The sequence below is a fragment of the Chiloscyllium plagiosum genome, chromosome 14 (assembly GCF_004010195.1).
Source record: "Chiloscyllium plagiosum isolate BGI_BamShark_2017 chromosome 14, ASM401019v2, whole genome shotgun sequence".
In the NCBI taxonomy this organism is placed as follows: Eukaryota; Metazoa; Chordata; class Chondrichthyes; order Orectolobiformes; family Hemiscylliidae; genus Chiloscyllium; species Chiloscyllium plagiosum.
In genome coordinates this window covers 66,712,691-66,724,902 of record NC_057723.1, presented here as the reverse complement: position 1 = coordinate 66,724,902, position 12,212 = coordinate 66,712,691, and the positions used below count along the sequence as shown (strand labels likewise).

The 12,212-nt window shown below is 44.7% G+C and overlaps 1 protein-coding gene across 5 annotated transcripts in view; it reads left to right on the top strand.

The window, feature by feature from the left end:
• Positions 1-9,856: 9,856 nt before the first annotated feature.
• LOC122556778 (F-box/WD repeat-containing protein 11) overlaps positions 9,857-12,212 on the top strand; it is a 177,038-nt gene continuing 174,682 nt past the window's right edge. For 2 of the 5 annotated variants that reach the window (XM_043703932.1, XM_043703930.1), the window contains exon 1: positions 9,857-9,979. In XM_043703932.1, the coding sequence (XP_043559867.1) occupies positions 9,935-9,979 (45 nt within the window). In that variant the 5' untranslated portion in view covers positions 9,857-9,934. The remainder of the gene's footprint in view (positions 9,980-12,212) is intronic. The other 3 variants (XM_043703936.1, XM_043703933.1, XM_043703935.1) reach the window with 2 other exon arrangements.

Here is a 12,212-nt window from a genome sequence, read left to right as displayed (position 1 = left end):
CTGCCTAACCTTCCTACATTTCCAACCCATCAACCCCTCCATATCACTTCCCCATTTCCAAGCCCTTACCAACTCCTCCCTATCACTCCCCCTAGCAGTACCCTTCCTCAAAGTCACCCCATCCCATTCTCATCCTCTCCCTCTTCCATCCCTATTCCCAAGCCCTCACAAATCTCTCCCCATTCCCTCCTGATTTCTATCCCCTCAATAACCTCTCTCCAACCCATCGCCATTTCCAACCATTCCTTATCCCTTTCCCATTCCCAACTTTCACCAATCTGTTTCTATTCCTTCCCCATTTCCAATCTTTTCACCAACTCTCCCATCTTTTCCACATTGTTCGTCAAGAAATGCCTCTACTTCCTCAGGAGGCTAAAGAAATTTGTCATCTCCAGAATGTTACCAACTTTTAAAGATGCACCACAGAAAGCATCCTACCCAGATGAATTACAGCTGCTTTGAGCAAGAGCAGAAGAAATTGCATAGAGTTGTGAATGCAACCAAGTTCACCACGAAAACCAGCCTTCCTTCCATTGACCCTGTCTGCACTTCCTGGCACCACCGGAAAGCAGCTAACCTAATCAAAGATCCCTCCCACCCTGGTAATACCCTCTTCCATTGGGCAGAAGATACAAAAATTTGAAAACACAGACCAATAAATTCAAGAACAGTTTCTTCCCCAATGTTTTCAGACTTATTAATGGACCTCTCATATATTAGTTTATCTTTGCCTGCACCTTCTCTGTATCTGTAATACTATATTCTGCATTCTGTTCTGATGAAAAAGAGTGGCTAAAGTAAACACTGGTCCTTCAGAAGATGAGAAAGGGCGCTTAGTCATGAGATATGATGAAATTACCGAGGCATTGAATAGGTATTTTGTGTCAGTCTTCACAGTGGAGGACACAAATAACATGCTAGTAATTGACAAAGAGACAAAGGTAGGTGAGGACCTGGACACAATCATTATCATGGAAGAGGGAAGTTTGGGCAAGCTAATGGGGCTAAAGGTAGACAAGTCTCCTGGCCCTGATGGAATGCATCCCAGGGTACTAAAAGAAATGGCAGGGGAGAAATAGCAAGTGCATTTTGGTAACTTTCCAAAACTTGCTGGACTCTGGGGTAGTTCCAGCAGATTGGAAAACAGCAGATGTGACATCACTGTTTAAAATGATCAATAGAAAAAAGATGGGGAATTATAGACTGGTTACCATAACTTCTGCAGTAGGGAAGATGCATAAGCCTATTTTCAAGGAAGAAATACAGGAGTTGGGAGGTCATGTTACAGCTGTACAGGACGTTGGTTAGGCCACTGTTGGAATATTGCGTGCAATTCTGGTCTCCTTCTTATCGGAAAGATGTTGTGAAACTTGAAAGGGTTCAGAAAAGATTTACAAGGATGTTGCCAGGGTTGGAGGATCTGAGCTACAGGGAGAGGCTGAACAGGCTGGGGCTGTTTTCCCTGGAGCGTCGGAGGCTAAGAGATGACCTTATAGCGGTTTACAAAATTATGAGGGGCATGGATAGAATAAATAGGCAAAGTCCTTTCCCTGGGGTCAGGGAGTCCAGAACTAGAGGGCATAGGTTTAGGGTGAGAGGGGAAAAATATAAAAGAGACCTAAGGGGCAACATTTTCAAGCAGAGGGTGGTACGTGTATGGAATGAGCTGCCAGAGGAAGTGGTGGAGGCTGGTACAGTTGCAACATTTAAGAGGCATTTGGTTGGGTATATGAATAGGAAGGGTTTGGAGGGATATGGGTTGGGTGCTGGCAGGTGGGACTAGATTGGGTTGGGATATCTGGTCGGCATGGAAGGGTTGGACCGAAGGGTCTGTTTGCATGCTGTACATCACTATGACTCTATAAATAGCAAGGGATCTGGATAGAAATTGGCTAGTTGGGCAGATGCAGTACAGGTTCATTAAGGGCAGGTCATGCTTAACTAATCTTTTGGAATTCTATGAAGACATTATGAGGAAGGTGGACAATGGGGACCCAGTGGATGTGATGTACGTAGATTTCTAAAAGGCCTTTGACACGGTGCCGCACAAGAGGCTGCTGAATAAGATAAAAATGCATGGCGTTATGGGTAAAGTATTAGCATGGATAGAGGATTGGTTGACTAACAGGAAGCAAAGATTGTGGATAGATGAGTGTTATTCTGGTTGGCAATCAGTAGCTAGTGGTGTGCCTCAGAAATCAATGTTGATACTGTGATTCTTCACAATTTACATTGATGATTTGGAGTTGGGGACCATGTGTAGTGTGTCAAGCAGATGACACTAAGTGGCAGAGCAAAGTGTGCAGAGGACTATGAAACTTTGCAGAGGAATGTAGATACTTTAAGTGAGTGGGCAAAGCTCTGGCAGCTGGAATACAATGTTAATAAATGTGAAGTCATCCATTTTGGTAGGAATAACAGTAAAAAAGATTATTACTTGAATGGTAAAAAGTTGCATCATGCAACTATGCAGAGGGACCTGGGTGTCCTTGTATCACAGAAGGTTGGTTTGCAGGTACAAAAGGTAATTAGGAAGATATATGGAATTTTGTCCTTCAGTGCTAAAAGGATTAAGCTCTTTTGCAGCTGTCTAGGGTGCTGGTGAGGCCACACCTGGCGTACTGTGTGCAATTTTAGTCTCCTTACTTGAGAAAGGATGTATTGGCAGTAGAGGGGGTGCAGAGGATTAGGTTAATTCTGGAGTTGAGGAGAAACTGAGTAGACTGGGATTATATTCACTGGAATTTAGTAGAATGATGGGGGGTCATATAGAAACATATAAGATTATAAAGGAAATAGATAAGATAGAAGCAGAGAGGATGTTTCCACTGGCAGGTGAAACTGGGATATTAGGGGGACCAGATTTATGACTGAATTGAGAAGGAGTTTATTCATAGCGAGGACTGTGAATCTATGGAATTCCCTGCCCAGTGAAGTGGTTGATGCTACTTAAGTGAATGTTTTTACAGCTAAGATAGATTATTTTTGAACAATAAATGAATTAGGGGTTTTGGTGAGAAAGTGTGTAAATGGAGCTGAGGCCATGAAAAGATCAGCTATGATCTTATTGAATGGAGGAGCGGGCTGAAAGGGCCAGATGGCCTACTCCTGCCCCTTGTTCTTATGCTCTTATTACTCTGATGTACTTATGTAAGATAATGATTTGTTTGGATAGCACCCAAAACAATACTTCTCACTGTATCTTGGTAAATGTGACCATAATAAATCAAGTGCCCAATCGCTTAACAATCTTTTCCCATCCCTTCCCTATTCCCAACCCATAAAAACCTTTCCCCATTGCGTCCTTATTCCAACTCTCTCATGTATTTCACAACTTTCCCCATTCCTTCTCAATTGCTAACCACAACAAAAATCTACCTGTGAGAAACAAAGCTCACACACTTCAATCATTTCAGTCCGAGACAAGATCTGAATCAGTAGTGTCATTTATTTTACTCTTCCAAGAGGGTGTGATGTCCACTGTCTACAAGGCAGGGACACACACACACTGAATTCAACTAGTACACGATATTTATGTAATTTGGTTCCTATTCTTTCCTCCCATTGCTCCTCCTCTGTTTACATCTTCCACTTCTCTAAGACCGGCACCCATTACTCCTGTTTATCTCTTGCCTTATCCGGCCTTGTCTGTGACAAAAGGCTTATTTCTGGCCTCACAAGGCCGTTTGACCACATCCCGCTGAGGGCATTGTTTGGTATATCCTTTCTTCACCATTATCTACTCCCTCCATCTGTGTTTTCCCCAACCATACTGATCCTTATGACCTTTTAATTGGGGTTTGTTCCTGTGTTTCTGCAAAAGTGGGAAACAGATGCTTATAACTACTGTTTGTGCAAGCATATCTGGCTTAACCTACATATTCACTGCACCTTATCTATTTGTCTGTAACATCTACCATTGTTTTGCAGTCACGTTTCATTCTTGCATACAATTTTAGCTAATACAAAAACTATTTCCTCCACATAGTTTGCATTCGTATTGACCCAGCTCTTAGTTGAAACAATTACGCACTGGTGTGAGTTCATTTACCTTGCATAAGTAATTATAATTGCAGAAGTAACACTACTTTACCTATATCCCACAATTTCCCCTTTTTCTTTAACTACCATTTGTTACCTTCTGCATTTTTCTTTTAGCCTCATCCTGGTACAGGGCTATCATACATTTCATGCCCTTCCTGTCTCGCGCGGAAAGGGAACCACCTGGGCCACTGGCCTACCGGAGGCACATGCATAGCAATTGCTCTTGTTCAGACTTTTTACAGTATACGTTACCCATTTAACCCAGGCATTTGCATCCCCGTACCCAATTTCTATTTCGATGGTCTGTTTCAAGTTCTTTACCTCTATAATTTTTACTACTTTAAGATCATCGGGAGGGGTGAAAGATTGTACCTTATTATCCAGTAGTTCTGCCTGTTTTCCCTGTCCTACACTAATTCGAAAACAACAACCTGAGAAATCCTTCCCATTTGCTTTCATTTCTATCCCAAATGTTTCATTTAATTGTATCTCAGAGGTGCACCCCCCTCCTCCCCCCCAGAATTGCTTCATGCCATGTGGTTTTCTTTATCGTTAAGTATATTGGGTTACACTTTTTATCGGGACAATCGCGAGCTGGTCGGAAGGGTGCCCGGTGTACTGTGACGAGACCATTATACCAAGTACCATCCCCAAGGCCATCCCCATAGGACTTAAGATGTATCTCTGAGCTGCGGCACTGTCTCTGATTATCTACATCCCCACAATTTACTAAGCTGCATGCATCAACGTCTATTACTTGTGGATTATCACACTCAGGAACCGTTAATAACACGTACGAAAATGATATTTGACAAAATCCCGATACTAAGAGGGCTAGCATCATAACTCTAAACATCCCCAGCATTCTAAAAAAACGTGCTGAAGCACAAAAAGGTTTAATATACAATCCTACAGAAATAATCCCGTGCTCACGTCGCCACTGTATAATCAGTTACTCAAAGTCTCTTCAGTCTGCGTTTCAGAGGGTCTTGCGTTGACTCGGCTGTCCAGACTTCTTCCTCAACTGGAGATTCCACTGGCCCTTTATCCAAGTGTAGTGAGTCCAGCCTTTCTCCGCCGTCCTTATTACCGTTTCAGTGGTCAAAAGAGCCTGGTACGGCCCTTCCCAGTCCGGCTGCATGTCCATAATTTTACTAAGACGCAATCTCCTGGCCGGATCGGATGAACAGCGAATTCAAGGAGCAGAGTCTGTGCCAATAAACCCTGTTTCCTGAGGAAAGACAAAGAGGAGGACAAGCCCAGAATATACTTCTTTAAGAACAAATCTTTAGTTTCTGGGATTGGCAGTGGCCAGAGATAGGAACTTCCCGAGGACCTGGGACAGTAGGTATTAGGGAATAAACCACCGCTTCCTGTAGATTCAGAGCTGCTTCTTTCATTACCTCATCAGCCAGTAATGTAGCTTTCCATTCTTTAATTAACAATGAATTACTACAGTCATGTTTTAAATTAACCATGAGTCAATATGACAGGTCACTGAGACTGCGTGAAGGGATCCTGCCAATTAATATTGATTCCGGCTATCGCAATCGATTAATTATAAATATTAATTATATAGTATATAAATATAAAGATCATTATCTGTAATTCAGGGTGGAAACGCAACAAATGACCAAAACATTTTTAAAACTGTAATTGCGCAGTTCTATTTGTATACCAGTCACTTGTGCTTTCTCATTCTGTTTCTGTAATTGTTTTGCTCGAGCACATTCATTTTTAAGAACCTCAACAGATTTCATAGCACCATTTGCAGTTAATTCAGTCCCAATTTGGTGGCAGTATTTTGTCATGAGCGCAAAACTGATTCTTCGTGCCTCTCATCACAAAACTGTCACCATAATCCAATTAACTCTTTCGTTCCCCCTGCCTTGGGCTTAAATTTTAAGGATGACCTTGCTGCCCCTGTACCGACTAGGAAAACTACGTCCTCTTTATAAAGTCCCACCTTTAAGTTTATCAAGGTTCCTGGTGGGTCTCCGGGGGGCAGGAACTCCTGACACCTCTATTTTTCATCAAGGTTCATAAACGGTACTGTCTTTACTTCCTTTTTCAAATCTGGACACTCTCTCTTAAAGTGACCCGTCCTTTCACAGTAATAACATCCTGCCTGTGGGGATTTCCACTTCGATCCTTGTTCCTGTCCACCTGACCCCTTAACATCTCCTCCCCGACCATTCCGGTTTCTTTCTCCTTTTAGTTTTGTCCTTTTCTTTATTATTTCATCAACCATGGGCTAGCATTATTTTTGCCTTTTGTTTCTATTTCTCATGTTACATTGCCAGATCAATTGCTGATCCAATTTAACCAACTGAACAGCCTTAGGGCAACCTAATGGCCGTTCTTCATCACCTAATGTTTTATTTAGACCTTGAGAATTTTTTTAAGGAAATATTGCAATATTTCTTGCTCCCCATAACTTCAAATACCAATTCATCAATTTATGCTTGGCTAACTTTAAAGCCTGTTCCTAACTTGTAAATATATTTATATATTATACATTCATTTATTCATTATTCAATATTTAAAATGTAAAATGCATACAGTTCCCAACTTTGAAATCCACTGTGATTACCCAGTTTTAGTCCCTTAATTTAAATCCAAAATTAGTTTTCTTAAGTAGTCCTGACCAATCATTGCTTAATTACAATACTATAGGTCGTGAAATAATCGGAGCTGCCTTAAAAGAATTTGTCTATTCAAGTTAAAAAAAAAACTTCTAATGCATGAACAATGGCTGAATACAATGTCACAGATATTAACCATAGGATTTTGTTTTAGTAGCATCTAATGTTGAACTGAAACTTCAACTGTCCTCTATAAATCACTTTTATGTAAGGATAAAAGAGATTAGTTAGAAACTGATAGTAAGGCAGTCATGACCTGTAAAAAGAACAGGAATTATCATTTTATTTTCATAATCACTGTAGAATCCTTAACCTTAAAAGAAATCATGTTAAGTTTCCATAATAAAAATCAGATTCAAAACAGTCCTGGAACTCAATCTCCAGGGAATAAAGTGCAAACATTCAATCACCAACAGACAAATGTGCATTCAAACCAAAACACAAAGGGTTAAACTTTCTACCAGCTGTACAGCTCTTTTCGTTCTCTCTCTCTCACACACCATATCTCACAGACACTTCTTGAGCTTCCCGCAACAACACCTCTGGGTGCTCCTTGCTTCAGCCCTCTATCTTCTGAATATTTTTCTGGATGTCTGGCCATGACTTAGTTACAAAGTGTACCCGCAGTAGCACTTCAGCCATTAGCCCTTCCGACTTGAAGTATAATCTGATTCCTCCTGACTGTAAGGCTGTTTTTCATTGACATATAAATTCAAATATTTACAAACCCAGTCTTCATCCGACCTGTGCTTTGGCCAGAAGACAGCGGGACGAAGAATGGATTTCTTAGTCCATACAAAACAACAATATTTAATCATCTTTTTCCCTTGTACAAGCATTATTTTTCCAATTCCACAACATCCTGCCCAACGGACTTTCTGGAGGTATGTTGTAAGGGACCCCGCCTCCATTTCCATTGCATTTTTCTTCTTTTGTTCTCCTGGAGGCTTTTTCCTTACGCACGGCACAGCCCATATTGAGTTCCTTCGTTAGTCCCTTATTAACTACTAAAACTCAATCCCAGCCACCAAGGCAGTACTTAAAAGTCAATTTTCTTACCCTGGTCTGTGCACAGAGTTGCCTGGCCCCTTTTTGCCGTACTTCCTATCAACCTCCTTTCACTGTCTGATTCAGATGTTTCTCTTGTGGGATTCGTACCAGTCACCCAAGGGAGCGGACCAAACCGGGACACGAGACCGCTTCTCAATCGGGAATGGGACGTGTCTTCCCAGTGTCCAGGGCCAGCCTCTACCCACAGCGATGGAAGAACATTCCGGACGGCACCCAAATGTGAGAAACAAAGCTCACACACTTCAATAATTTCAGTCCGAGACAAGATCTGAATCAGTAGTGTCATTTATTTTTCTCTTGCAAGAGGGTGTAATGCCCACTGTCTACACACACACTGAATTCAACTAGTACACGATATTTATGTAATTTGGTTCCTATTCTTTCCTCCTATTCCTCCTCCTCTGTTTACATCTTCCACTTCTCTAAGACCGGCACCCATTAATCCTGTTAATCTCTTGCTTTACCCGGCCTTGTCTGTGACAAAATGCTTATTTCTGGCCTCACAAGGCCGTTTGACCACATCCCGCTGTGGGCCATTGTTAGGTATATCCTTTCTTCACCATTATCTACTCCCTCCATCTGTGTTTTCCCCAACCATACTGATCCTTATGACCTTTTAATTGGGGTTTGTTCCTGTGTTTCTGCAAAAGTGGGAAACAGATGCTTATAACTACTGTTTGTGCAAGCATATCTGGCTTAACCTACATATTCACAGCACCTTATCTATTTGTCTGTAACATCTACCATTATTTTGCATTCACGTTTCATTCTTGCATACAATTTTAGCTAATACAAAAACAATTATGTATTTCCTCCACATAGTTTCCATTCTTGTTGACTCAGCTCTTGGCTGAAACAATTACACACTGGTGTGAGTTAATTTACCTTGCATAAGTAAATATGATTGCAGAAGTGACACTACTTTACCTATATCCCACATACCCATCAGTCCTCATCCCCTGCCCTTCCGCTTCATCTTCCCAACTCCTCGCCGCTGTCTTCCCAAGTCTTCCCCATTCCCATTCTGAGCTCCAGGAAGACCCTTTCCCATCACATCCCCATACCCTCCTAACCCCGCCATCTTTCCCATTCCCAACACCGACCCCCTTTGAAACTGCACTGTACCCACACACCCAGATGCTTTCTCATACACAAGCTCTCTCTTATGTGCCCACACACACTCCTCCCACACATGCACCCTGGTCTCCCCTGCACACACACACACACACACACGGGGTGAATTTGTACTTGCAGAATCACATTTCATTTTGCTCAAAAACTGCAACACCTTCAATGCATGATCTGAGCTGACATCTGTTGTTAAAACTACCTTGAGAATGTTACTTTAAAAGTTCTGAGAATTACACCGAGGCTAACATGGTCATCCTAAAAGGTGAAAGACTGAAACTAAATTTGTTTAATATTACATTCCGTTACACTGCAATCCTGTTGCTGTAAAGTCTATGTTTTATAATTCTGCTCCACGACCAGCTGTTGGACTATAGCCGCGTGTGGGACCGTTCACTGATGAGCAGGATTGGAGAGGGGGGCTCCCTGTGGGGAGCGAGCGGGGCCGGACGTGGACGAGGTGAGTGATGGGGGCGTGGTTAGTGGGCGGGGCTAGGAAAGTGGGGCGTGGTTAGTGTTGCGGGACCTTATTGTGAATGTGGGCGCGGTTGGTGAAGTGGCGTGTGTGGTGATGAGGGCGTGGTTAGTGGAGAGGGACGTGGTTAGTGGAGTGGGCGTGGATAGTGGAGTGGGGCGTGGTTAGTGGAGTGGGCACCGTTGGTGCTATGGGCGTGGTTAGTTGAGTGGGCGTGGTTAGTGGAGTGGGCACGGTTAGTGCCATGGGCGTGGTTTAGTGTTTGGGAGCGCGGTTACTTGTGTGGGCGAGGCTAGCGATAGGGCGTGGTTGGACGTGCGTTGTGCAGCGTGGGGCGGGGCATGATAATCCGTCAGTAGGCGGGGCGATTGAACAGGGGTTTGGTATCATCGCGTGGAACGTGTGATGTCAGATGCGGATCACGTTACAAATCAATGGGCGCGGCGTGATTGCGTCAGACGTTTTTCGTCAGGCTGTGGGTTGGGACTGGGACTGGGACTGGGCCTGTTCCGAGGTGGGGGGGCGGGGGATTGAAGCTTGATCTCTCTGTTCTCCTTGTGTGTGGCTCACGATGGAGGCGGACGCGGTGATCGAGGACAAAAGTATTGAGCTGATGGTGAGTGAGTCCCGGAGCTCGGGGCCGAGACCCGCGGAGCTCGGGGCCGGGTTGGGCTTGGGAAGGCGGTGGGCTGTGCTGCCGGCCTCAGGCGCGGCCGGGGGCCCCGGCACAGGCCGCACATCCTGCCGGAGAGCCAAGTGCGTTCCCATCAGAAACGCTTCTGGCTGCAGTTCTTCCCTTCGGCTCTGAGCACCAAGTGCGGGAGGGAACACGTCCCAGAATCCAGTCGGTGCGGGCGAGGAGGATAAACATACAGGAGAAGGAGAAGTGTGGGGGAGCTGGAGGTAAAGGCGGATTGGAGATGGGCAGGAGCATGTCAAGGGGTGGTGGGGGGTGGGGTCGGATTTAGAGAACAGGATGAGGCTTAGAGAAACAGGCAGGAGATGAAGGGTAAAAGAAGGGACTGGGGTTAAGTGAGCGTTCGGGAGTAGGGTTCTCTGGAAGTTGAGGCGAGGATCTGTGATTTGAGATAGGGCAGTGGCTCTGGGCATCAAGAATGTGGGCGGATGCAAGGAGTGCAGGAATGTTCAGTGGGGCTTCGAGTACAGAAAGAGGGCAAGATACTTTGTTCGAAGCTTCACTGCCACGGTGGAAGTGAGCACCATGAGACCGCAGGGCAGAGTGGCGTGGGTGGTACAGGAATGGCTGTATGTTTCAGTGTTCCCGATTGGGCTGTGGTTAGGATGTTTTGTGCGTTCAGCTTCAATGGAAGTTTTGTGTAACCTCAACTTCACATAATGTGGGTTTGCAAACTAGCTGAGAGAATCAGAATGGGTACATTTTGCAATGGGGCAGTTTTGGGGTGATTTGCTGGAGTTTGTTGGGGCAAGCAGTTTACCTTTGAGTAAGTGTCTCATCTTCCATTCTCAGTGCTGATTTTCTCATATTGAACAAGACTCACCAGTTACTTTAAGGTTGTGTTGTGTTGGGAGTATTTCTCAGTAATGGGCAGAGAAACAATAATAGTTCTGTTTAACCTGCCTTATACTTTGGTATGGCTGGATAATCGAAAGCTCAACATTTCTCTCGGAGAGGGAAAGACTCAATTCCTTGGACATCAATGGGGTGGTGTGTTGCACTTGCCACCCATGATTTGATTTTTGCGCCAGTTAGGAAGTGATCCAGTCCTCCTTGAAGACATGCAGAGGGTCAACAAGACATTTCATTGACTGGCATTGTATTTCTGAAGTAACTGCTCGACTTCAAAATAGAAGTGCTTCTAACCTTTTTTATTTTGCCTCTTGTATAATTTTGGACTCTGTACTTTTGTTTGAAGTGACAACCAGTGCTGACTTTGCCTGGTTTAGTGAGGATCTGAGCTCTTTTAATGCTGGTTATGGGTGGGCTTGTGCAAGAGAAGTGAGAAGCTATTCATATGCAGACACTGACAGGATTACATTGAAAAGGGACTCACTTGTCCTGTGTCTTCCTGTGGATAAGTAGGTTTGATATTAAGCTATACAAAATGGATTGCAGTGTAGGTGCTTGTTGGAGCAGGCTAAGATAAAAGGTAGGGAGGAGGGACTTGGGGGAGAGGCGTTGGGAATGCGATACATGGTAGGAGGTTAAGGTGAGGGTGATAGGCCGGAGAGGGGTTGGGGGAGGAGAGGACGGGAAGAAGATTGCAGGTCAAGAAGGCGGTGCTGAGTCCGAGGGTTGGGACTGGGTTGGGGGGGAGGGGAAATGAGGAAGCTGGAGAAATCTCCATTCATCACTTGTGGTTGGAGGGTTCCTAAGCGGAAGATGAGGCGCGCTTCCTCCAGACGTCATGTTGCCATGATCTGGCAATGGAGGAGGCCAAGGACCTGCATGTCCTTGGCGGAGTGGGAGGGGGAGTTAGTGTTCAGCCACAGGGCGGTTGGGTTGGTTGGTGCGGGTGTCCCAGAGGTGTTCCCTGAAATGTTCCGCAAGTAGGCTGCCTGTCTACCTAATGTAGAGGAGGCCACAGCGGATGCAGTAAATGATGTGTGTGGAGGTGCAGGTGAATTTCTGACGGATATGGAAGGATCCCTTGGGGCCTTGGATGGAAGTGAGGGGGGAGGTGAAGGCGCAGGTTTTGCATTTCTTGCGGTTGCAGGGGAATGTGCCGGGAGTGGAGGTTGGGTTGGTGGGAGGTGTGGATCTGACGAGGGAGTCGCGGAGGGAGTGGTCTTTCCGGAACGCTGATAGGGGGGGGGAGGGAAATAGATTCTTGGTGGTGGGGTCTGTTTGGAAGTGGCAGAAATGACGA